Source organism: Hemibagrus wyckioides, linkage group LG26 (genome assembly GCF_019097595.1).
Source record: "Hemibagrus wyckioides isolate EC202008001 linkage group LG26, SWU_Hwy_1.0, whole genome shotgun sequence".
Classification (NCBI taxonomy): domain Eukaryota; kingdom Metazoa; phylum Chordata; class Actinopteri; order Siluriformes; family Bagridae; genus Hemibagrus; species Hemibagrus wyckioides.
Genome location: NC_080735.1, coordinates 15,451,710 through 15,479,148, shown reverse-complemented (window position 1 = coordinate 15,479,148; position 27,439 = coordinate 15,451,710). Strand labels below are relative to the sequence as shown.

General features: G+C 39.5%; 1 protein-coding gene across 1 annotated transcript; it reads right to left on the bottom strand.

Annotated features, from left to right (window-relative positions):
• pudp (pseudouridine 5'-phosphatase) lies at positions 1-27,439 on the bottom strand. The gene is made up of 4 exons (XM_058381001.1): positions 27,277-27,439; positions 24,310-24,528; positions 23,309-23,538; positions 1-909 (listed from the first exon to the last, which is right to left on the bottom strand). The coding sequence occupies exons 1-4, from the start codon at positions 27,332-27,334 to the stop codon at positions 733-735; spliced, it is 684 nt and encodes a 227-aa protein (XP_058236984.1). The 5' UTR covers positions 27,335-27,439; the 3' UTR covers positions 1-732.

The window sequence follows — 27,439 nt, the reverse complement described above, 5'->3', positions numbered from 1 at the left end:
AATAAAACCCTCTGGGTTTGTGGCTGTGTGTCGAAGAGGTGGAAAAGCAGTTTAAAAAAAATAAAAAGGTGCAGATAAAAATAAGGAATGCTTTGGTAGCGTTTTACCTGACATAACAAAAACAATACAAAGCGCTAAAATAAGGAAACAAGGTTAATAGCATACATGACGATAAGTGAGGATTTACGCTGCTTTTGGACAACGTATTATTGGTGTGTTAAATATAGAAGTAAACCATTAGTGTGACTAATTTATTGAAGAGGAGGGGGGGAGGGGGAATACGTCGATGTGGCCTAATGGCTTGATTGCGCCTAATTGAGCGGCGTAATCAAAATCAGCTTGGGTGTCGTTCGAGCCGTCGGCGCTTGAGCGCATAATGGGTGCGCTGAGAGATCGTGGCTTGTGATTGGCTCACTGAGCTGCACCAATCACATTAAGCTTGTGTTCAATTGAATTTCCTGCAGAGCTTCATGAGCGTGGCCAAGCTACAACACTGAACCATGACAGACAAACAGAGTGCTGTTTTCTTTTTCTTTATATTGATTAAGAGACTGAAGCGTACATTGTAGTGTCTCTTCTTTTCAGTTGATCCCTTGAAACGTCTCAGAGTAAAAAAATCGCCGGTTTTAATTACAAGTTGCAGCGTTTACGTGGCTCATAAGAACTGAGGTTTAACTTAATATCATTTTAGATTGACTGATTAAAGAAAAGCTGTGGTATGAATCAGTGTTTTTAATCGTAAGCAGGAAGGCCGAAGAGCTCAGGTTTGAAGTCCTCCATGTTTTCCAGCAGCAGCGTGGCCTCCTGTGTAAGTCTGCGGTCCATGTTCGGATCGGGAATCATGACCACTTGCATGCCAGCTGCCAAGCCTGCTTTCACTCCGTTGGGCGCGTCTTCGAAAACCAGACACTGCGGACACAAAAACATGTTTACCATTAAATCACCGTCTTTACTTTGAAGATTGGTCAGTGAATCCAGTCACAAAATACATACGTAAATGAAATGCGTTTGAGATTTCTCCTTTGCTTGTTTTTTGTGTCATATCAGATTCATTCTGGGGATAAAATTAATGATTCTTGAATTATTTCTGCAAATGTTGATCCCTTTTTTATGACATATTTTGCAGCTTAACCCCAGAACAATCTGTAGAACAGAAAATGTGTGTGTTTTTCAGATCTGGATTCAGGAATATTTGGTTTTGAGACATTGTGTGGTGAAACAACTGACAATGTTTTGACCAAAAAAATCTCATTTAAATAAAATAAAATTAAACAAACAAATAAATTAATAACAATAATAATATAATTATTTGTAACTATCAATAATGTTAATAATTATTCTTAATAATCATTTCATAATAATTGTATTAAAAAAACATTTTAGTGCGTTCCAGGACAAAAATAAATAAATAAGTTTTCTTGTTTTTTTCATTCTCGTTTTAGTCATTTATTAATATTCATTTATTATTAATCATTTAATTCAACTCTTAGTTAGGTAGGCTTTTTACATTTTTTTTTATCCATTTTAAATTACTAAAATGAAAGCACATTTTTAACACACACATATATAATTTGGGACAAATTCGGAATAGTTTTTCTATGAACCTACACCACCTCTAATTTAAGAAACCACAAATATATTTCAACAAAACTATATGTAAATATTTTCATGTTTTTATTTGTCTTGCCTAAGCTGTCTTTCCTTTAAAGATCATGACGTGTAAGGCACCAGTTTAACATAAAGTTTACATAAATGTTTGGCCTGCCTAAAGATGATGTTATGACGTGCAAATGTCTGACACAATGATAAAATAAACATTGGATCAACTTACTTGAAAAAAAAAACAGCAGGATTTATCCGGGCTGCATTTGATAAAAGTAAAACTGAGCTCCGTGTAATCCGCTGTAGCGTACAGAATATATTATAAAATGTCAGTAAAGTTTCCATGCATTTGTAACAGTATGCAGTTTATTCATTATGTCTTCAGAGAAAGCTTTGAAAAAACAAAAATCGGCGTGATTGCTCTTAGCGCTGGATCTAAACCCATGTTTACTTTCTGACCTCTTGTTTCTCTTTCTGGCTCTTGTGGTTCTTATATACACCAGAGTACAAGACGTCAAGCCGTGAGTTACCCCTTCGACCCATCAAGATCCAGATGCCCCATGGAGGTAGTTCAATACCTGCTACAAGTTATATCTTACAACTCAGCCTCTTGACAGGCAATCCTGCTGCGAAACTTCACACATAGAAGGTGTGAGTTAACTCCAACTGGAACATGAAAAACCCTCGCTCTAAGAAGTCTTTATTGCAATAAATTTATGTGCTTCTTTGGTAAACCACAAGCACAAGGGACTCAGAACTGCACTCAGGAAGAATTAAAAAACAAAAAAAGAGGGTCAAACAAATGATCCCACTGGACTTCCACATAAATGGACCTAATTGCCTTTGTGTGATGTCAAATCGGAGTAGAAGCATCGCGTACAAAGGCCAGCGGAAACGCCGCACACTTCAGAAAAGGAAGCGTAGCTAATTCTATTGTGTCGAGGGCCTCAATTAAAACTCCTAATTACACAAAAGAGCCCTACAAATGACCTATAATCACTAATTCTCACATTGTGAGAGTGGAAAACTGGGAGGGGAGGGGATAGTGGGAGGGAGGGGGAGAAGTAAAAACACAAAAGAGCAACATTGTGCGGCAAAAAGCTAATAGCGGCTTTGCCCGCATCTGACGTTTGAAGTGAAGCAGCATCGCTCTCTTCGTATTAGGGACGGTAAAGGACGACAGGAAAGAGACGGTAATTAGTCACGGCTTCTGTATGAATCAGCCGCAGAATGCGTGTCAATCACGCTGGCAGCCGAGTAGTGAAAAGACAGGGACGTTCACCCAAACACCACTAATTATGACAGCGAGAGCCGTCTCAGAGAAAGACGGTAAGTCAGAGCTCCAGAGAAGAAGCAGAAGATGAGGCACTTCTTCAAAACTTTAACAATCAAGAGCAACTGAGTGGTGGAGACTGGATCAGAAGAAAATTCCCTGATGTCAGTGACATTTAAATCTGAGCTTATTTGATTATCCATGTTATCGATTTATCTTGTACAGTGGCCCATTAGAGGCACAAATACTTTAACAAAGCAAAAAAAAAAAACCAAAGAAAAACAGCATGTGATTAATTAGGATGTAATTAATGTAGTGTAATTATTTTAGCTACACACAAGTTTTAGCTCAACAGATTTTGAAGTTGGCCAAGGTAGATTCACAACTAATCACAACAGTTGAAAAAGGCAGCGGATTCAGAAAAACAACACGACTAAAAACACAATAACAATGGCAAAACCAATAATCTGAAACACAACAGCAGAACTAAACTAAAAACACAACAGCAAATTCCAAAGCACAAAACTAAAAACAATCAACTAAACATAACAGCAAAACCAAAATATTAACAGCAAAAGCAAAAAACCTAAAAAACAAAAAGCTAAAAACATAAAAGCAAATTCTGACGAATTTTCTGTTTTGTGATTGTGTTTTTATTTTATGGGCCACTGTACTGTAACTACTTGAAGTTGGCAACACAAGTAGCATGGACACTTCAAAGCTCTCTGGTTCGATCCTGAGCTGAGTGGGTTTCCTCCAGGTTTCTTTCCAGCTTCAAAAACATGGCAGTGAATGTTTGCATGTTGCCCAGTGATCAACTGCTCTCTCACCCTGGACATATTCCTGCCTTGTGCCCAATGTTCCTGATCCTCAGGATCTACCCCAACCTTACATGTCGGAAGCTTCCAGAAGGACTACCAAGATTTATTTCAGGGAGGTATTTTCCCCTCTCCATCAGTACTCCATCATTCCTACCTGTCTCTTCACACACACAATTCTGCAGCGAGTCACTGGAGTAGAGAGTGAAGTAAAAGTCATTATCTTAAAGGTGGCTTTTGTGGGATGGAAAATGATGCTAGAAATTGTACGTGTGCATCCTCTGTAAAAGTGTTGAGACAGTTATTGAAAAGATAGACGTAAAAGATGTGGACGTATGTAATGGACAAACACTGATGTTTCTGATCATCGTAATCCCTGGGCAGAATAAAACCTTTTCAGTGGATTGCTACATAGCGCTTGGTGTGTATTTGTTTAAATCCCCGCTCTAAGATAGACGTGCGAGACGCATCGAGAGTGACATTTAACACTTGATCTGTCTGTCCTTGTCGAACAGACTCCGCCCACACACATGAGCCCTTAACGCTTACCATGAACTGCTGGCAGCCGTGTAGGATGATACAGACGCGACCTGACACATCAGAGTCCATCTGTGCTCCAGCGCTCTGGGAAAATGTCACATGCTAGATGACCAGCACGTGTCTCTATGACTTACGGCTCTGGCGTGTAAGGCGTAAGCAAACAGCTACGGTGCATAAAACAGTCCACATCATAAAGACACACTCATACGGGATAGCATAATATAGGAGAAAGTACCCCGAGTTCTGTCAGGCTGAAGAAAAATCTCATTAAATTTACCTATTCCTGTCAGTGCCAAGCCTAGAAAACATGGCACAAACTCTCATATGGAGCACTGCATAATGTAGCCCTGGGGAACGGATTATACACGCGCACTTTATGAAGGCTTTGCAACTCAGATAAGACCAGCGAGGACAATCTCAAGGTTCTGTCTAACTCCTTATATGTGCTAATTACTTCTTGATCTGATGGCATAGCCTTCTAAATACATATATAGCTGTAAACGACAATCAAAGTCAAACATGAGACAGAAAAAGAAAAAAAAAAAACGCTTATGGAAGACTGGTTCACTTATCTTTTAATGCTAAGACCACCCACAATCTAAAACACAAGCAGCAATAGAAGGCAAACAGTCATCATGTGAATGTGTGTGTGTGTGTGTGTGAATATCTGTAAGGAAGATTATAAGAGCTATTCTCAAGACAATAACAGATTGCACAGGCTGCATTTTTAAATGATCACCATGCCTGGGGACAGCCCTGAGAGGGGATGGTGTGGAATGGTTTATTATCTGTTGCAAAGGAAAGACAGCAGAGAGAGAAAAGAATAAGTCGGTTTACTTAGGCTTCGAGATGTGAGCAGATGGCCAGTGCAGTTAAACACTGTGAGTTTAAAATGATCTAGTCTAATATCAAGCCATCACAGCTTCAGTACCATTATTTAATGCCCAGCTTTAGTAAATCAGGGAGAATCAGGTGGACTCTGGCCAATGGGAAACTGGTTATTCATTTTGAAGATGAGTGGGAAGGCAGTCTGATAATCAGAGGCGAGGCGGTCGATTTCCGCTGGTGTTGTGCCCAGACACAGATGCAGTTTTACAGTTACGTTTGAAAGACGACACAAAGTCTCATTAGCGTCAGCTTGGCCAGTATTTGATGGTGGGGCAAAGACACAATTTATCAAGCAGTTCTGCAAATTAGTTGGACAAAGGGTTGAATAACTTTGGATTATGTCTTAGGATGTGATTATTTTAGTTACACACAAGTTCTAAGCAAATTTTAAGGTTGACCAGCTTGGAGAACAATGCCAACCATCAACATCTACATCTACAGAAAGGTGAAGGGTCACGGCAGAACAAAGTCTCAAGCGCATCAATAAGAGCAGTGATGCAAACAGAGTCAACAGTCCAAAATGCAGAACAAAGAAAATTACACACAGAACAAAATCAAAGCAATCATGCACTGTGTTTGACTTATAGCTCGCAGATACACATCCCGCCAGGAACACCAAGACTAAAGAAGACAAGGAAAGGAAGGCCAAAGAAAACCAGAAAAGGAAGGCACAGGAAGATTAAGGAATGGAACAACAAAGAAAACCGAGGAAATGAATTTCCAACAAAAACAAGCAAAGGAAGGCTAAAGAAAACCAGTAAAAGGAAGGCCATGGAAGACCAAGGAAAGGAGCAACAAGGAAGACTAAAGAAATAAAGTTAAAGGAAATAAAAGAACCATTTCCAGCAACAAAATACAAGGAAATGTTGCCAACAATTCTTATCCTTGTCATAGATCCATCACAAGGGTGAATCTCATGGTCATGTGGTTCAACAAGTATAAAAAAAAAAACACACACAGACTAAAATGCACATCTGTTTGTCACTTTTCCTAACAATTTCTCTCATGTGTGAGAACACTTGCCAGCTCATGTGGTCAGCACATACGTAAGCTTTATTGATGAAGACATAAATGCACCTTCGGCCTTTTGAGCAGTTTTATGCTGAAGAAAAACGCTTGAATAACTCATCTTGAAAAGACATTTTATGTAAATACTACCAGGAAGAAAAAAAAACAAAAACAAAAAGATACAAAATAAAGGAAGAGCCCTGGCATGCTGTATGTGTCAATTAATCTTTTGTTTTATATCTCATTTCCCAGAACTCGGTTGGCCTTTCCCCTAGATGAGGTTAGGAGTATGATCAATACTGCAGAGCTTCTCGGTAAACACATACACACAAACATACTTGAGTTCTGCAGCCCACACATTTTTCAAGAGGTTGTAAACTCTGTAAAGACTCCCCACTCAAGCTGCAGGTTTGATAAAGTACCCAACAGAGATTTGAGCAGTAAAGCTCGGATGAGGAAAATCCCTCTATTGGGCCGTTGTACAAATAGATGAAAACACACACACACACACATGCATAAGCACACACACCTATGCAGCTTCTGACAAAATAGTTTCTGAAAGAAACCGACCATAAAAGAACGCGTGCCCTTGTGAACTACACAATCATGATTCTGACCTTACTTTAATAGCTTAACTGATTATACAAACTGCCCACTGAGGTTTCGGTGACAAAGTGTCTTTATACACCATATAGAAAATATACTGCAGCCATAGTTCAACAAGCCAACTGCTTTAATGTTTACCGGATCACACACTTGCTTCATCTCAAGCAGGTGGAACAAAGCAGACTGTGTTTCTGTCAAGTTCTTGCTCACATAACATAATAATGTCTGCCATAGTTATGCTGCTGATAAGGCTAACAAATGCAATAGAATGATTTAACCGTCCCTACACGATCTTAAACAGCCATGATATTTAGTGACATTTACTCTGAATATATTAATAACTGACCTGTCAACCTTTATCCGCTTTGCTTAGGAGCTCTGCGAGCAAACCTTGGAGCAAACTAGCACTCAAGTATATCCTAAAAGATCAATGTAAATCTAACCATAGTCGTCTGATGGGGCGGCACTTTTCGGAAGTTCTCAATCAAGTCTGTATTATTCCGTAACTTTAGGTTGAACCCAAAGTTCGCCAGCTAACAGAAAATCTAGCGTATATATTTATCTACTTTCACAAAAACATTCTGTGGAACACACAAGACAAAGTGGATCCAAATTGCTTGTGGCAGGTCAGGAATGTAGGTTAAATTTCTCTCCATGTCCCTGGGGTGCATTGACTCACAGGCTGTTTATGCGGTTTCCTCAATGTGGTAAAAGGAATCAGAGATGTAACCTCACATAAACCCAGAACCTCAATCAAGTATAGACAAGATATTGAAGGACACTGGGCCTGTTGGACTAGGCAGGTGTGGCCACATTTTCAGGAAATCTACCATGTAAAACGTACTTGTCTACATGATAAACATCTGAAGACAGATAATCTGAAGATCTGAAGACAGCACAAAAATTGAAAAAGTTACTGGAAAGTTCATACGAGAACTGGTGACGAAGTAGGAACTGCATCTGATTCCACATTCCATTCAGTATACTAAACTTTGGCCAATTAGCCTTGGCCAGTTTTGAGCAGGATTTTCTTCACCACTAATCAAGTTTTGTTTGTTTGCTTTTTCATTTATTCATTTTTTCTTTCTGCCTTTTCACAGCAATTTGGTCAAATCAACCCGCACCAACCCCAGCAAACCAGCCAGCTCTCCTATCATACTACAGCAACCAGTCAGGATGAGACAGGAATAGCATGTCCTTCCTCCTGAGTCATCCTCTGCACCTTTTTTCCAAAATTCTGCACATGCGGCGTCCAGGGCAGCATAATCCACTCAGAGGAAAGAGTTATCTGCCCTCTTCCTCATTCATAGATGGCCTTGATTGGTTAAAGTTTTTGGGGCAGAGTGTTAAAGGCTCTGGGTTGTTGATCGAAAGGTTGGGGTTGAAGTCCCAGCACCGCCAAGCTGAAGCTGCTGGGCAATTGAGCAAGGCCCTTAACCCTCTCTGCTCCAGGAGCACTGTATCATAGCTGCCCTGGCACTCTGATCCCAACTTCCTTAGATGGAATATGCGAAGAATAGAATTCCACTGTGCTGTAATGTATATGTGGCAATAATAAAGTGTCACTCAAGGGGGTGTTGCCATCCCTTTCACAAAGGGAAAATTCTGTTCCCATTGTCAGGATTTGAACTCATGATCTTATCTTTGGAATTGAGACTTGTGCTGCACCTCCTCATGTACTTGCATCCAAAGCAAAATCATTAATGATGCGTTTTCAGTTGATTAAAAAACGATTTGTTTTACAATACGTTCAAGTATCGACCGCCTCTTAACGATTCCACATTACTATCCTGGTGTAACGATAGATGGCGCCGGAATTGCGATTAGCCATCGTTATGAGCGATGGGAGCAGGACATACTGCAGCTCCCACCTGTGTACACGAACTCTCACTCTTCACATTAATCCATATGGAACCCACCTTTCTGCAAAGTGCAGTTCCCTTCAGGCCGTTTTCACCCAGGTGTTGACGAGAAAAAAAAAAGAAAAAAAAAGTCCTCTCTTAGAAGGAGGGGGTTCGTTCCCTAGCCTCCGGTCAGAATAGAGATGAACGAGCTGGTGTTCGTTCATTACTCACCTGTGAGCTGGTGCTTCCGTACCTCGGGAAAGAAAGCCTACTTGGTATTCATTATCAGTAACCCTATCTAACATCTTCCCATGAATCAAAAGGAGGCCAGACATCCCCGTCCCCACTCTCCGCTCGTGCTGATACTCATGCTGCTATTCCAAACCAGTCAGACAGAGATAGGTCAGATCTTGGTTGTCCCTGACCGGAAGACACACACTGATCACGGTTGAGAAGTATGCTTGTGTAATGATCAGACATTTAATTTGGATCTAAGGCACCCTTTGAAGAACAAGTTGAACAAGAGCTGAACCATCAACCAGGCAGCACATAGAGTATAATTGGAGAAAAAAAAGAGAAAAATCTGTAGATTTAAGGTTTATGTATATTTTATTTTATTTATTATTCGAATGAAACACAACGAAACAGAATTTGACTTAATTTTTCTTGCCACACACAAAAATATGAAACAAATTAAATTAAATTAAATTAAATAAAATAAATAAATGAATAATAAAAATAAAATAAAAATAATATGTAAATAAATAAATAAAATTAACTGCAAATAAAAATGACGTTTCTACTTGTTTCACCACACAAAGACTAGACATCAAATATTCATGAATCCGGATATGAAAACATAACCGCAGCCCACTGCAGTACATTTCAGCGTGAACCGAGTCGACCTGGAAATAAATGTTTTGAAGATGTGTACTTTAGAACCTTTTTCTATTTTCATGGATGATATGATAAAAATGGGATCAGCACAATATATACAGAAATACATTCCGGGCAGCTAAGACACTTAAATTGCAGAGTTTGTAAAACCCTGCTGTTTTTTTGTTTTTTTTTCAGCCACCATTTCATCCTTCTTCTCTTGTTTTCTTTCTTTTTTTTTTTTAAATCCATACTAGCATTTTTTTTTTAATCTTTGCTAAAACTGCTGACATCCGGGTCAATTGCTTATTAACAATATGCTCATTTTATGAATGTTATGAATCTGAAATAATAAAAACAAGCAAAATACAAATACAACTGCTTTTTTTTTTTAATAATAAAGAAGCGTTCTGAAACTTTTGCTTGTTTCATTTCGAACACTCTGAAGCTTATTTTCTGAAGAGATCCAAGATTGTGTTTCATAGACCAAAGAGCCACAGTAACAGCATACAAGTGATTTTGATTTTTTGCTTTGAAACAAAAAAGTTTGCTCCTGAATGCTTCGATAAATGTGTTAAATTAGGCGTTTGGAAGCAATTAAAAAACTAGTCAATATATAGACCTGGTTAATGTGATCTGTTCTTAGTTTCACTAATGGGGAGTTAATTGCTTTTTTTTTTTTTTTGCAGGTGATACAATAAACATCTTTGTGTACAGCGTATAAAATGTGAAGTGTCCTAAATGCTTTTGGATGTTACGGACTACAGATCATTTGTTTCACTTGGGACAAGCGTGCCTGATGTGTTGTCTCGATTGAAGGAAATTTGTTCCTTAAAGGAGAAGTTCACTTCCAGAACAAAAATTTACAAATAATTTACTCACCCTCTTGTAATCCAAGATGTTCATGTCTATTAGTTGTAAAGAAATGATGTTTTTTGAGGAAAACGTTTTGGGGATTTGAGAATTTTTCTCCCTATAGTGGATTTCAATGGTGCCAGCGAGTTTGAACTTCCAAAATGCAGTTTAAATGCTGCTTCAAAGGGCCCTGAACGATCCCAGCCAAGGAAGAAGGTTCTTATCTAGCCGAACCATTGGTCATTTTCTTAGAAAAACAAAAAATTGTATTCTTTTTTACCAAAAAAGCTTGTCTAGCACTAGCTCTGGGATGCGCATCCACGACATTACATACGAATCACGGTGAAAGGTCATGTGTGATGTAGACGGAACTACAGACCCAGTGTTTACAAACCAAGCGTGCAAAGACCAAGGAAGTGCAAATAAGTCAAACACTCTTTACTAACAAAAGGTACAAACTCGTGGGCACCATTAAAGTCCACTATATGGAGAAAAATCTTGAAATGTTTCCCTCAAAAAAAAAAAAAAATTTCTTTACGACTATAGATAGATAGATAGATAGATAGATAGATAGATAGATAGATAGACACTTACTTTATTCATCCCAAAGTGGGAAATTTACAGCTTCCAGCAGTATCCACAAACACAGGTAATATATAAAATAAGAAGGAATATAACAAAAATACTTAAATACCCGAAATTAAGGGTACAAAAATATAACAAAAAAACAAAATAACAAAAAAAGAAAAACATGAAAGACATGAACATCTTGGATGACAAGGGGGTGAGGAAATTAATTGTAAACTGTTGTCCTGGAAGTGAACTCCTCCTTTAAAAAAAGTAAGGATACGTGTAATTACTACAGAGTCATTTTCTTAATGGAAAAAAATAATCTGTTTACTTCTGTTGAAACTTAATCCTAATCCATGTCTAATCCTTTATTATTATTTTTTTTCCAGGGCAGTTATTTATAAACTACACTGATGGAGCTGTTGATTACTTTTCTATCACACCATCTTGGAGAGTAGTTTCTTTTCATTTCTTTTTAGACCAATAATAATAGTAATGGAAAATTATTTATAAAAAATTAACATTCAGCACGAATAATATGGTTATATATTACAGTAATGAATACTTTAATTAATTAATAAATTATACCCATTTTTATACCGTATAGGACAATTACAGCTCGTTAATCTACAGTGTAATATTTATAATAATATACTTCAATTACAGTTACAGTAATCAGTAGACGGCTGTTGTGGTAGCTTATCGTATGCAGGTTTTTACAGTAACAGTAATCATTGTTGCCGGTTTGGGTGAGGTTTAGCTGTGAAGAGTGGATTTTGTTTCACTTCGGTGAAGTGCATCAGTCCAGTTTCATGTAAAGTACGTTTTATTCCTTGTTGCCAGATATCGATACTGTCTTAGCTTCCAGGACAACATACTGGGTAAAAGCCAGGGATGCCGCTAGACCCTTTTTATAGGGGCGCAATCCCAGTAAAACTTTCACATAAAAACATTGTCTGATGAGGTAGATTACAGTAGGCTGGTCTGAAAACAGTATTTCCTTTTCAGTTACATCATTTGAATTATTTAACCCGTGAAGGCTGATAGTAACGACAGCTAAAGTGAAAATATCCTGCGCATCCTCTTTAATCGTATGCCCGGCCCCCTTGCTATGCTCCGCCTCCCTTGACTTTTTTCTGTGAAAACCTCGACTTACAGACAGACGATCGTTCATAATTGTAGCTAAGGACTGAGGAGAGGTGAATGTTTGTGTGTGTTAATGAGCTGAATGGGAATTTGTTTTAATTTGTGCCTGGTATTATGTTTTTTTCTCACCTAGCCATTCTTTCTGTCCTGGCCAAAGTTTGTTGCTATACTAGCAAAATGATCTTGTGCTGAATTCTAGATTCATGATTTTAGCATTTAGCTTTGATCGTCCTTGATTTGATCCAGATAACTGTAAGGTCTACACGTTAACGTGATCATGAACGTCATTCTTACGTCACAGAGAATCACCTGGTGTCAGAGCACCTGGTATCTTTATCTCTGCGATGGAAAATGTTCTCGAGCATCAGAAGATCTGGCTTTAATTATAACAAGGGCTGCTATGAACATCTGTGGGATGTGGTAGCTTTAGTGGTGAAGCTGTTGGACTACTGATGTGAGTTCGAATCCCAGGTCCACCAAGCTGCCACTGCTGGGCCCCTGAGCAAGGCCCTTAACCCTCAACTGCTCAGTTGTCTAAAATGAGATAAAAAGTAAGTCGCTCTGGATAAGGCCGTCTGCCAAATGCTGTAAATATAGACATGTTAATGTAAATGCAGATGTAGACATCTCAAACATGAGACATCAGATGGACTGTTTAAAACGGTACTGATTCCGAATCAAGGCGAAATCAAGATGAGAAGACATTAAGGTGAGCTAATTTGTGCAGAAAAAGGCAAAAATGTATGCAAATGGAAAACAGGAACCTTTTTTTTTTATTTAATCTATTCTTAACTGCAGCTTGAGGATATGCTAAGTGGTATTTAAAAAAAAAAAAAAAAAGTTTACAATTTTACATAAACTAACTGAGAGTGCTACAGGCAAGGGAATAGACAGAGGGAGGTAGGAGAGGGAAGGAGAAAGAAAAGGAGAAGAAGGGCATGCCCTTTTGCGTCGTTCCAGCCAGGTTTTTGAGGAAAGCTCTGAAATGCAGGGCTAAAGGATTCGATAAGAGTGCAGTGGAGTGGTGCAGGACGTCAGGATTCACGCTAAGTGTTCATGCATGTCTGCCTTTTATCTTTCTCCCTTTGTGTCTCTCTTTCTCTCTTCGTCACGTTCGGCCTCCTTCTGTCATCGTCTGTCACATCTGTACGTCGTGACCAACTTTTCCCTTCACTCCCCCCCCCCCCTCTCTCTCTTTTTGTCTCTCTCTCTGAGGTGCTTGTGCAGTTCACCTGAATTCCTGAGCACTTCACCTTAGCAAAAACAAGGAAAAGAAAGACAGAAAAACAAAGCGCTGGAGCTGTGCGTGTGCGACTCGACGTCTTCTAAGCCGGATGAACAGCAGCAAGACAAAAAGAGATCCAGGATCAATGGGTTCCGATTATGACTTTTTAAGCCCTCTGGGAGCTACGGCTTGTGTGAGAACCCCCTGGTGAGACACTTAGCTCCTCGCCTAAATACTTTTAAGAAAGAAATCCTTTTATCCGTCTAAATGTCTCGTTTCCTTTTCTCCCGTGTCTCCCTCTAGTCTTTTGTCTCTTTCTTGTTCTTTCTGTTTTTCATCTACATCTACTCTTATGCTCGTCTTTTTCTCTCTTGCTCTCACATCACATCGACGTGCCAGCAAGGGGCACAGCATCATTCGTTATTCCTCTGAGCGCCATGTGGAGTCTCTCTCTCTCTCTCTCGCTCCACATTTATATCTCATCTGGAGAAACACAGCACTATTTAACACCTGGCTGCTCGTCTTCCTTCCTAGATCTTCAAGTAGTTTCAGTCATTAAACAAGTGAGAACGATTCATCAAACTTTCAATGCTGAAGTGGCAGAAATCTGAAGCAGTGGAGGAGCTGGTGCTTTTACATCAAAATAATATTCACAGAGAAAAACAAACAATCAGGTTTCTATAAAGTTTCGATTGTACTATAACGAAGGGATAAAACACTACAGGATGCGGTACTGCTACAGGAAAATAATATAGAGAAGACTACAAAACAAAGCAGCGAATGCCAGTGTGTGCTTCCTTAGGATCAGGAGCATCGATTTGGAGAGAGACAGAGAGAGAGAGAGAGAGTGTGTGTGTGTGTGTGTGTGTGTGTGTTAGGGGGTTACAGAGATGACTCAATGATAAAAGCACCAGCAATCATCTCAGATGTTCCCCATCATTAACTGTAATTATATGTAGATAAACATTGATAATTTATAACTTATTTTTAAAGAAACTAAAATGAGTTTTAAAAAATTGTCATTTTTTAAAAAAAAAAAAGATCGGTCAAGTAACTCGACGGATTTCTAATGTACAGTACCATCCTTCATTGTGATGATACTGAATGGAGGCGAGCTCGATACAGAAACCTGACAAGTGAGATAAAAATGAATCCATTGGGATGTAAAAACATGGCCTTGAGACCTTGAGACAGGAGGCAGGTGTTTGTGTTTGAACGTGTCAGAGCTGGATGCGTTGTTTAGCGTGTGACGTGAGGGTAAGCTGCATATGGTGTACACAAATACTGCAATCATGAATTGGGTTGAGTGTGAGGGATATGGATATAAGACATTGGAGTGCCCACATCAGGCCCTGATTAGATAGGAGACTTCTGGGCCTAGATCTGCTGCTGCTGAGTTGAATAATAATGACTCAAACTGTGAGGAACCTCAGGGTACAGAAGAGAGTGACGCTCATAATGCTGAACTGATTGATAGCATCGCATCGAGAATGAGAACGAGGATACGGAAGAAACAGTGAATTCCAGTGGAAATAATGGTGCATCAGAAATCGGTGAAAACAAAGTGCTTATTGATGATGATGATGATGAGGAGGAGGAGGACAAGGAATTGAACAAAAGGTTTCACGTTGAAGTGGCTTGTGCTAAGCATCCCAGAACGTCACGATGGGTGATGAAGCAGAAATCAGAGATGAAGGTCTCTGAAGGTTCAATCTGAAGATGTTAATAAAGCAAAGGAAGGATAAACTACATGTTTCACAAAAATGGCTAAATCACACATGGTGTCCGTCTCCCAAAGAATGTGGGTCTAGGACTAATAAGATCAAATGGTGTCTGGATTTATTGGTTTGGAATGACCAGACATGCTGTATTCCTAATAGATCAATTACAGACAGTCTCTGAGATGTAATTCATTTTAATCAGCTTAATCATTTTAACCTTGGTATTTTTTCATGAGACCAGAAGAAAGTGTTTGATCGACATGGTCACGAGAATCTCCTTAAGGTTTTAACACGTGTTGGGTTTGGGGACGAATTCAGATCTTAGATTTAGCTGTTGTATTTTAATGCCTTTGTGATTGTTAAAGCTGGCGGAGGATTAAGTGCACAAATACCTGTATTAAGAGGTAATAGGCAAGGCTGTCCACTTTCTGAGCAGTTATATAGTCTTGTTATTGAAACATTGTTGTGATGGATAAGAAGTGAATTCCTCAGTGGAATATTAATTCCTGGTACAGAGAGCAGGTTTGGAGAGTCTTTAGGAGCCTATGCTGATGAGGTCTAAACGATGTAATGGCTTTACGAGAAGCTAGTGAGCATTATGAGAAAGAAACCTGTGGAAAAACTGAAGGTTTTATTATCGGTCAAGTTGCACAGAATAGGACCTGTGCAACTGCAGGGTGGGTTGTTGTGGAGCAGGTAGAGGGGGGTAAAAATTTGAAACATTTTCTTTAGGCAACAAACAATTTCAGGCAAAAAAAATAAGATGGAATGCTGGAGGTATCCGCTCGATTGTCCAAATGGAAATGGTTATTACCACAATTGTTGTACACAACCTGGCCATCTCTTTCTTGTGGCATAATATTATAGTCATGGAGCCACCTGATAAACTGATCTATAAGATCCAATAAACAAACTTGGACTTCTTTTGGAGTGAAGAGCACTGGATGTATGTGGCAGGACTTGTCCAAGAAGGAGGACCAGGCTTGGTGGATGTAAGGAGTTGCATCCATACTAAGTAAAGTAAAACCAAGGTTCTAATGCCAAAAGGACTTGATTTGCAAGGCTGCAAGAGTGATTCTGCAGAAGGCAGGGGATCCTGGATTGGACAGACGTCTCTTTTTAATAAGACCAGGGTAGGTTTGTTTGTCTGAGCTTGCCCCATGCCTTGGATAGAGTTACGTGGAGATCGGTGGAGGCCCTTATAAAGGTGACAGATGTGAGCCTTCCTGACTTACTTCAAAGCTGGTGGAGTTTTTAACACATTACCTAGTGGTTATAGGAAGTACATTGGAAGGCACTTGTCAGAAGGAATTTCCAAGGATCAGAAGGTATCTTGTTATAAATGAGGAGCAAGAAGGTGAAGTTGAGGGTTCAATCTCATCTTTCAAGTCCCCTCAATCAGAATATTTTATAACCACATCTATGAAAGGATGAAAGAAATATATCCCGACCCACTTGGAAGGAAAAAAGTTTCTAGGATGGCCTGGATTTTTGGAGCTGGACTTCCTGGCATGTGACAGTTAAAGGACCATGGGTAACCCTCTGGTGGAGAAGCAAACAGCTGATCTACAGTGGACTATTATTCATGGGGCAGTAGCTATGGACAGATATGTGGGTTGAAATTCTTTGAAAAGTTAGAAGAGTTAGAGCGATTTTTTTTAGATGTAGAAGACCGGAAGGTCTTTTAAATCATAAGGTAATAGTTGGTTTCAGGGACTTGAGGAGAAAAAAAAAAGAATATATTGGAAGAGTGAAGTATATTTTTGGCTAGGGGGAATGTGTTGTTAAATTACTTGATAGAAAGTGCAGAGTTAGTGATTTAAATAACAGAAGAATAAGGGGTTTCAACCGGCTAGTACTAATGGTGAAATGATCTTTAAGGAGTCTGGTAGCTGGAAGGCTACATGTAGAATATGAATATTATAGTCATATAAATGATACAATGTGTTTTTCTGACATTTGGTGTGTCATTGATGTTTTATGTGCAATTGTTTGTTGATTTGGAATTTTAAGTAGCTGAGATATTTTTTGGTGATGTATGCTTGGAAATTGTAACAATAAAGATTTATTAAACCTCAAAAATATCTCTCTCTCTACCTTTCCCTTTCTCAATAAGTGGATTGTTATACCCATTTACACACGCTCTCTTTCACAGAACAACGGCACTGACGCACAAGACTTACTAATGGCAGAAAGAACAAAGTGGCCTAAAGAGGGTTACATTTTTTATCGAGTTCATGGTGACTGTGCGCACTTCTACAAATGCAATGAAAACTGCACAATTAACAGGAAATGAGCAATTTGCCAAAACACCTGTTGACCAAGAACATTATAAATGTACAGAACTACACAGTGTGGGACTGCTTTATCTCTCACAGTCCTGTCCCATCTTCATTATTCACTACAGGTATGCCATAGATTACTACATTATGGCTTCTTTAAAAGGTTCTTCAAAACTGAAAATGTTCTACAAACTTTTCTCCAGACTTTGACCATGGCATGATTGTTGGTGCCAGGTGGGCTGGGTTGAGTAAAGAAACAGGTTCTAGACCAGGGGTGTCCAGGCTTATCCGGAAAGGGCCTGTGTGGGTGCGGGTTTTCATTCCAGTTAACCAGAAGCCAATGAGTTTATTAAAATCCGAGATCAACTGATGTACATGTACTCTGCACAAAGACAATAAAGTTGAATCTAGTCTAATCTAAACAGATGGGATCAGATGTGGTTCCTGCTTGATTGAGATGAAGGCCTACACCCAAACAAGTTTGGACACAGAGAGTCTAGAGTTTATAAAAACTGCAACAATTCTGCAGGCAACAACACCTTGTTGATAAGAGACCTCAGAGGAGAATGACCAGACTGCTTTGCGCTGACAGCAAGGCTGCAGTAACCCAGATAACTCTTTACAACTGTGGTGTGCTGAAAAGCATCTCAGAATGCAGAACCTTGTCACAAACAGGCTACAACAGCAGACCACTTCAGTCAATCAGGAACAGGAATCTGAGGCTACAGTGTACACATTATCATTGGTCACTGGACAGATGAGGGGTAGAAAAGACCAAGCAAAGGTATAGTTTTTAAAGTTTACACTTCCATTTGGTTGATGGATTGGATGTGCTATTGTACAGTTGAGGATTTGCTCAGCAGAGGCCATTTGAAAATTCTGAGATTTGAACTCAAGATAGATAGTTCATACCTCACACCACTGTGCTACCACTGCTTCATACAGAAAAATAACTTGTACATCAAGATCTGTTAAATAATAAATTGTTTCAAATCTCCTCAACGAAGTTACTTATGACATTATGGCATTGAGTGTAGCTGGTTAGTTTTGCCTGATTGTGGCTAGCTAGTTTAGACTGAGTGTAGCTGACTAGTATAGGCTGAGTATAGCTGGTTAGTTAAGACTGAGTGTAGCTGGTTAGTTTAACCTGAATGTAGCTGGTTAGTTTAGCGTGAATGTAGCTGGTTAGTTTAACCTGAATGTAGCTGGTTAGTTTAGCGTGAATGTAGCTGGTTAGTTTAGCGTGAATGTAGCTGGTTAGTTTAGCCTGAATGTAGCTGGTTAGTTTAGCCTGAATGTAGCTGGTTAGTTTAGCGTGAATGTAGCTGGTTAGTTTAGCGTGAATGTAGCTGGTTAGTTTAACCTGAATGTAGCTGGTTAGTTTAACCTGAATGTAGCTGGTTAGCTTAGCATGAATGTAGCTGGTTAGTTTAGCATGAATGTAGCTGGTTAGTTTAGCGTGAATGTAGCTGGTTAGTTTAACCTGAATGTAGCTGGTTAGTTTAGCGTGAATGTAGCTGGTTAGTTTAACCTGAATGTAGCTGGTTAGTTTAACCTGAATGTAGCTGGTTAGTTTAGCGTGAATGTAGCTGGTTAGTTTAACCTGAATGTAGCTGGTTAGTTTAACCTGAATGTAGCTGGTTAGTTTAGCGTGAATGTAGCTGGTTAGTTTAACCTGAATGTAGCTGGTTAGTTTAGCGTGAATGTAGCTGGTTAGTTTAACCTGAATGTAGCTGGATAGTTTAGCGTGAATTTAGCTGGTTAGTTTAGCGTGAATGTAGCTGGTTAGTTTAGCCTGAATGTAGCTGGTTAGTTTAACCTGAATGTAGCTGGTTAGTTTAACCTGAATGTAGCTGGTTAGTTTAACCTGAATGTAGCTGGTTAGTTTAGCGTGAATGTAGCTGGTTAGTTTAACCTGAATGTAGCTGGTTAGTTTAACCTGAATGTAGCTGGTTAGTTTAGCGTGAATGTAGCTGGTTAGTTTAACCTGAATGTAGCTGGTTAGTTTAACCTGAATGTAGCTGGTTAGTTTAGCGTGAATGTAGCTGGTTAGTTTAACCTGAATGTAGCTGGTTAGTTTAGCGTGAATGTAGCTGGTTAGTTTAACCTGAATGTAGCTGGTTAGTTTAGCGTGAATTTAGCTGGTTAGTTTAGCGTGAATGTAGCTGGTTAGTTTAGCGTGAATGTAGCTGGTTAGTTTAACCTGAATGTAGCTGGTTAGTTTAACCTGAATGTAGCTGGTTAGTTTAGCGTGAATGTAGCTGGTTAGTTTAACCTGAATGTAGCTGGTTAGTTTAGCGTGAATGTAGCTGGTTAGTTTAACCTGAATGTAGCTGGATAGTTTAGCGTGAATTTAGCTGGTTAGTTTAGCGTGAATGTAGCTGGTTAGTTTAGCCTGAATGTAGCTGGTTAGTTTAACCTGAATGTAGCTGGTTAGTTTAACCTGAATGTAGCTGGTTAGTTTAACCTGAATGTAGCTGGTTAGTTTAGCGTGAATGTAGCTGGTTAGTTTAACCTGAATGTAGCTGGTTAGTTTAACCTGAATGTAGCTGGTTAGTTTAGCGTGAATGTAGCTGGTTAGTTTAACCTGAATGTAGCTGGTTAGTTTAACCTGAATGTAGCTGGTTAGTTTAGCGTGAATGTAGCTGGTTAGTTTAACCTGAATGTAGCTGGTTAGTTTAGCGTGAATGTAGCTGGTTAGTTTAACCTGAATGTAGCTGGTTAGTTTAGCGTGAATTTAGCTGGTTAGTTTAGCGTGAATGTAGCTGGTTAGTTTAGCGTGAATGTAGCTGGTTAGTTTAGCCTGAATGTAGCTGGTTAGTTTAACCTGAATGTAGCTGGTTAGTTTAACCTGAATGTAGCTGGTTAGTTTAGCGTGAATGTAGCTGGTTAGTTTAGCGTGAATGTAGCTGGTTAGTTTAACCTGAATGTAGCTGGTTAGTTTAGCGTGAATGTAGCTGGTTAGTTTAGCGTGAATGTAGCTGGTTAGTTTAACCTGAATGTAGCTGGTTAGTTTAGCGTGAATGTAGCTGGTTAGTTTAGCGTGAATGTAGCTGGTTAGTTTAACCTGAATGTAGCTGGTTAGTTTAACCTGAATGTAGCTGGTTAGTTTAGCGTGAATGTAGCTGGTTAGTTTAACCTGAATGTAGCTGGTTAGTTTAGCGTGACTGTAGCTGGTTAGTTTAACCTGAATGTAGCTGGTTAGTTTAGCGTGAATTTAGCTGGTTAGTTTAGCGTGAATGTAGCTGGTTAGTTTAGCCTGAATGTAGCTGGTTAGTTTAGCGTGAATGTAGCTGGTTAGTTTAGCGTGAATGTAGCTGGTTAGTTTAACCTGAATGTAGCTGGTTAGTTTAGCATGAATGTAGCTGGTTAGTTTAGCGTGAATGTAGCTGGTTAGTTTAACCTGAATGTAGCTGGTTAGTTTAGCGTGAATGTAGCTGGTTAGTTTAACCTGAATGTAGCTGGTTAGTTTAGCGTGAATGTAGCTGGTTAGTTTAGCGTGAATGTAGCTGGTTAGTTTAACCTGAATGTAGCTGGTTAGTTTAGCGTGAATGTAGCTGGTTAGTTTAGCGTGAATGTAGCTGGTTAGTTTAACCTGAATGTAGCTGGTTAGTTTAGCGTGAATTTAGCTGGTTAGTTTAGCGTGAATGTAGCTGGTTAGTTTAGCGTGAATTTAGCTGGTTAGTTTAGCGTGAATGTAGCTGGTTAGTTTAGCGTGAATGTAGCTGGTTAGTTTAACCTGAATGTAGCTGGTTAGTTTAACCTGAATGTAGCTGGTTAGTTTGGCCTGAGTATAGCTGGCCAGTTTAGCCAAAATGGTCTGTGGATTTTTAGTGGCTGCTAAAAATCTGTGTTTTGGGAGTGAGACACTGAACTTGGGCATTGAAAAAAAAATGAAAATGAATCACTGAACTAAAAATAGAAATGACTAAATATACTTCAGAATCCTGAAGCGATTTTAACCATTCAGAAATCTCATTGCTTGGCACAGAGCTACTTCAATGAATCATGTTTTCATTTTTCTTACATAGTAATAAAAAGAACTTGACCTGAAACAGTAAGCAGTAAACACTTTCAAAGTGTTAGCTTTGAAATCTGTAGTGAAAACTCAGCTGGTTTGAATACCTCAAAAGAGTCTGAGAGAAATATATAGCCAGCAGATATTTTCCTCTGATCTGGACTCAATGTCACAATGTTGTGGAGCAGATGAATGTTGATTTATGTTACACTACGACATAATTATCATAAAGACAGAGAGACAGAGACAGAGAGAGAGAGACAGTTTGACATTACCGTTACAGTTATTACTCTCTGTTACTCCTCTCATGGTGGTGAATTTTTCCTTTTTTTATCGGGTTTTACAGCATTGTAAATTGAAACGTGTGTCTTGTTAATCCCCATCTGCAGATGACTTTCCTGTCAGACTTTCTTAGCGCATTTATACAAGGCAATTAAACAGAAAAATGGGAGGCTCTGAGCAGAATAAATCAGCAGGGGTTTTTTTTTTCTCTCGCAGCTACCCATGTACTGGGCTAAATTAAACAACTCTACCACTAGGCTTTAACCAATTACCTTCACCAAATTCTGCTGGTGTTTGAAAATGGAGGGTTTACTTAAAACGATGGGTTTGTTATTACAGATGAGACTATGAGAATCAAGTTAGGTGTAATTAGAAATAAATCTAAAACACTGAATCTGTTTAATTTACCAAAAGTAGATTAAACAAATCAAAAACAATTTTGTCTTGTTGCTAAATTCAGTCTGATTTCTTACTTTCTCCACCACTGCTATGTGAGAGAAACCGTACATGTTTGAGAGTAATAACGAGTGCAAAAGTTTGTACCCTCCCCCCATGATTTTTAAATAAGCCATGACTTTTCATTTTTACTTTCCAGGTTTGATATAAAAGTCGATAATCCAAACGTACAACGCAACTGAAAAATATCTTAAATAGAACCGATTGTGAGAGACGGAATGGCAATCATTCGGGAAATGTGAACTTTAATGCAAGTGATATTATTTCAAACTTAATTGTGTTGATAAATGTCTTGTTGGTATAAATCCAAGCTGTTATCTTCATTTTGTTCAAATGGGTGTGCAAATTTTTGCACTCAATTGGAAAATAGGATTCAATCAGATTCGTGACACAGAAAAATTAGCAGAAGTTGGATATCAGCGGAACGCCTGGCTAACTACACGACAGATTTAAAAAGGCCAAAAGAGATTAGAAAGCTTTGAAAGATAACAATACCTGCTCAGGTGTAAAATGGCAGAACTATTCTTTTTGTCGTTTATTTACATCAATCATATTATGTGACATTTTTATTTACTGACAGCGCAAATTTGCAAATAAAAACATTTATCCAGGGTATAGGTGACTCAAATGGTAAAAGCTCTGGGTTGTTGATCAGAGGATCAGGGTTCAAGCCCCAGCACAACCAAGCTACCACTGTTGGGCAATTGAGCAAGGCCCTTAGCCCTCTCTGCTCTGGGGGCGCTGTATCATATCTGCCCCTGCTCTCTGACCCCAACTTCATTAGCTGGGATACACAAAGAAAAGAATTCCACTGCACTGTAATATACGTGTGGAGATAATAAAGGCATCTTCTTAGGAATATACAAGTAAACAGATATCCTAAGATTATGTTTCCCAGGAGTTTACTATGACCCAGGGGATCTATTACAAGTGTGAAAAACCCTTGACTGTGCTGATAATGGAGACTCCTTCCAAAAAGGTTCAGAAAACCTCACCATCTAAACACTTCCTATAGATTAGATTTTTAAAAATCTGAGGTTTTCTGTGTTTTTTTTTTAAATGTTTTTAATCTGTTTATTATTAGGGTTAAATTATATACTACATCTGCTAAACAAAGCCCTGTGAATTAACTGTTACTATAGAAACAGCAGTGTATTAGAATGAGCACATGCATCAGTATAAACCTGTTATTTGTCTGGCAGTGGGAAAAAATCACCACCTTAAGACTGGTCAGAATCGAGAAGGCAGGAAGGTTGTGGGATAGATTTTAAGCATTGTGACAGTCTTGAATGTCATACCTGTTCTGGATTAGCTGGGGGGTCGAACCTGCTGGCACACACCAGGAAGGAGTCGGGCTGAGGCTTCCCATTCTTCACTTCTGGGTCGTCTCCAAGAACGACATGACTGAACAGGCTGAAGAAGTCTTTATGGCGGCTTGTCTTCATCTGGAAGGTCACGCCGGCGGAGCTGGTGGCCACGGCGATGGGGATTTTGTGCTTGTGGAGATGTGTGACCAGCTTCTCCACACCTGGTGATTGAAATAGAAACATTAGAAAGGAGAAGTTTAGGACGGAGAGCAGAGGCCCCGAACAGATGGCGTCCGATCCGAATGGATTTACGCTGCAAGTTGGAAACTGTCACTTAATTAGAAAGGCTCCTTGACCCATGTTTTATTATCCTGAACACTGAACTGATGAAGATGGCTTTTTAAGAGGCGCAACATTCCTTTGTTCTGCTCCACTGTTCATGGACTACACATTAGCCTAGCCCGGTCACAAACTCCCATTATTTCTTTTTCCTTCCTCGGAAATTCACACTCGAAGAACAAAAGGTAAAATCAGCTAGCTCTGGGGTGCCTGCCCAAATTGCAGAAAAGGTCACAGTGGTTGCTGGAGCTCAGAAGCGCTCTGCATAACGTGCACTGCTTTATCAAAAGTTAGTTAAGAGCTAATTAAGAAAGCACGAGCGCTAGAATCAGCGATTGTCATGACCTTTCCCAATTATTTCAGCAGCCTCTCCGATCGGGCTGGTTTTACATTCATTCATCAAATGCGGGTTCCTCGGCATGTATAATTGCGAAGCGGCGGACGAGATCCTGAAAGCAAGAGGGAAGAAAGACCATGTTGCATTTACATTCCATTTACATTTATTCATTTTTATCCAATGTCAAGCATCTAGCTGAGCACCTGATGGTTAAAGGTCTCGCTCACGTGGCTAAAAATGGCTCTCTGGTAGACCAGGGATTTGAATTCACATCCTTCCAGCCACTTACAAAGAAAAAAAATGTTCTGTCAGGTACCTGGCATCAAGGAAGCAGAGGGGAAAAGACGTTCCTGGATTGCTCTGCTCTCTTCCAGCAACTCCTCGCCCGTCATGGGAAGCTCCAGAGAGTCTCGGATGATCGTGGCTGCATCCAGCGCCTTCTTTCCCATCACAGTGGACTTGATCTCCCAGGTGTACGTCTTCTCAAACCGATCACAGATCTCCTGGAAAGACAGAGTGTACAACCTCTCCGTATCTGCAGAGTAAAAGAAAACAGATGGTCTATAATCCTCACTGACGATATTGTAAAAGACAAGGTTTGAGAGAGGGAAAAAAAAACATTTTTTGCTCACAAACCTCAGGATTAATAGTGCTGAAATCTTACAACTTATTCATGTTTAACTACAGACCTTCAACAATTCAACTCTGCTTTTCTGAGCCAGATATAATCACTGAATTAACAAGAGTTGATAACATATGGAATTTTTTTAAAACAGTTGCACAGATTAAAGAAGACAATTTTTCATGTTTGTATGCCCTTCAACTTTATTAAAAAATTTATAAGTTGTGCAAATAATCCATATCCAGCCTAGTTATGCAATGATTCCTAACATGAATTAATTTAATGGTTTCTACCCTAGACATCAGGGTAGGACAAGTCTAACTAATAAAAATATCAACACCAATCTGTAATTTCTTATTTCTGAGTTTTCTGAGAATGAGTTTTTATGGACCACAGTGTTGCCAATTTAGTGACTTTGTTGTTATTTATGGAGAACTTTTGAAACCTATCAAGCGACTTAATTTCAAAACAGAGCCTAGGAACAAACATTGCGATTCTTTCACACAGATATTAATGACTGTCCCAACAACCAATCACTGATCACCACTGCTCTCAACAACCAATCACTGATCACCACTGCTCTCAACAACCAATCACTGATCACCAGTGCTCTCAACAACCAATCGCTGATCACCACTGCTCCCAAGAACCAATCACTGAGCATCACTGCTTTTAACAACCAATCACTGATCAACACTGCTCTCAACAACCAATCACTGAGCAACACTGCTCTCAACAACCAATCACTGAGCAACACTGCTCTCAACAACCAATCACAGATCACCACTGCTCTCAACAACCAATCACAGATCACCACTGCTCTCAACAACCAATCACAGATCACCACTGCTCTCAACAACCAATCACTGATCACCACTGCTCTCAACAACCAATCACTGATCACCAGTGCTCTCAACAACCAATCGCTGATCACCACTGCTCCCAAGAACCAATCACTGAGCATCACTGCTTTTAACAACCAATCACTGATCAACACTGCTCTCAACAACCAATCACTGAGCAACACTGCTCTCAACAACCAATCACAGATCACCACTGCTCTCAACAACCAATCACAGATCACTACTGCTCTCAACAACCAATCACAGATCACCACTGCTCTCAACAACCAATCATTGATCAACACTGCTCTTAACAAACAATCACTGATCACCACAGTTTCCAACAGCCAATCACTGGTCACCACTGCTCTAAACAACTAATCACTGATCACCACAGTTCTCAACAACCAATCACTAATCACCACAATTCTAAACAGCCAATCACTGATCACCACTGCTCTCAACAACTAATCACTGATCACCACAGTTCTCAACAACCAATCACTGATCACCACTGTTCCCACTGACCAACCATGGATCCCAATAACCAATCCCTAACTATAACCATTGTTCCTGGTGGCCAATCATTTATCAGAAATGCTCCTAACAACCAATCACTGACCAACCACTAATCCACATGTTCCTAATGACTAATCACTGATCACCATAGTTGGTCTCACTCACATCTCTTTGCACTCCATTTTAAACAATAAGCCACTTTTTTCCAAAAACCATTTCCTTGGTACCTATTACTACCAGTGTGTTTTTCCTGCCTTCTTAATAGCCTTGGCAGTATTACGTAAATATATGTTCTGTACATTTGTAAATATATATATATATATATTCTGACAAAATTCTATTCTATTTAAATAGTATCACCTTTTGATATGCAAAAGGCCATGATGACTCAGTATTCAGATGATTCTCAGATTTCATCTGGCGACGTCTAGCAAACTTGTAAGCATGCATTAGTTGCTTCCCCCGAAAAGATTTAGCAACCCTGCTGAGGTGAAATATCCACACACCCCCCAGGTACTGCACCAGAGGTTCTCCTCTCGCCCACTCAAACCCATTGATCATCGGCTATATTACTTTTGTGCCTCACCGAAGCAGTTCTTGGAAAATGGCACAGGCTAGGGCAAGACCCCAGTGACAGGACACACAAGTGCACTCCAGGCACACGTCTTTAGTCTGTGTGCCACCTGGAGCCCAAATGAAATACAATTATTATAGACACCAGCCACGAGGGCACGTGTACAGTCTTGAGGGTAAAATGGCAGAGGACATCAATCACTGCATGTGCCTGCCCTGTAGCACACTTGCACTGCATATATGAAGTGTTCATCTGGTCTAACACACACACACACACACACACACACACACACATATTTAAACCTACTAAAGGGAGCTAAAGGAACAGGTTCACAATCCAGCACAAAAAACACATCAGCCAGGAATATCAAGGCTGAAACCAATATTGATTGCCATCAGACATGTAGTGCACTAGATAAGGCGGTGACGTCGTTACGTCATAAGCTACGTAGTGCGCGTGTATAGGACGTAGTGAGCCATTTAGGATTCAACCCAAATAGACGGCTTCAAAGGCGGAAGTGTCCAGGTGAACGTCCGTCAATTGGGTGCAAGGAGAATCTATTTTTAGGTATATATCATTTTCAGACCCAAAAAGCTGTTTAAAAAAAAATATATATATATATCGGCAATGACATCAATATAATATTTTTTTTAATTCGTGTTACAGCTAACAGCACAGAAACCGGTAACCACGAAAACTCTTCGAGCAAATAAACACCTCACCCACCTAATAACAACCCGTCCATGTCGAAAAGCACATGCGAGACTGGTTTATAAGATGCCATCGTAAACCAGTAAACTTTATTTTCATTCAAAAAAAACCATAATCTCTTCTAATCATATACTAGCTCATAGGAAAAGCGTGCGACGGTCCATTACACTGACAAATA

Coding starts and splice junctions, on each gene's coding strand:
- pudp (XM_058381001.1), bottom strand. CDS start 27,334: ATGGCATCTTATAAACCAGTCTCGCATGTGCTTTTCGACATGGACGGG. Junction 23,539..24,309: donor CTCTGCTTCCTTGATGCCAG/GTACCTGACAGA, acceptor TTCAATCACCAG/GTGTGGAGAAGCTGGTCACA. Junction 910..23,308: donor CCCCAGCTAATCCAGAACAG/GTATGACATTCA, acceptor TTGTGTCCGCAG/TGTCTGGTTTTCGAAGACGC.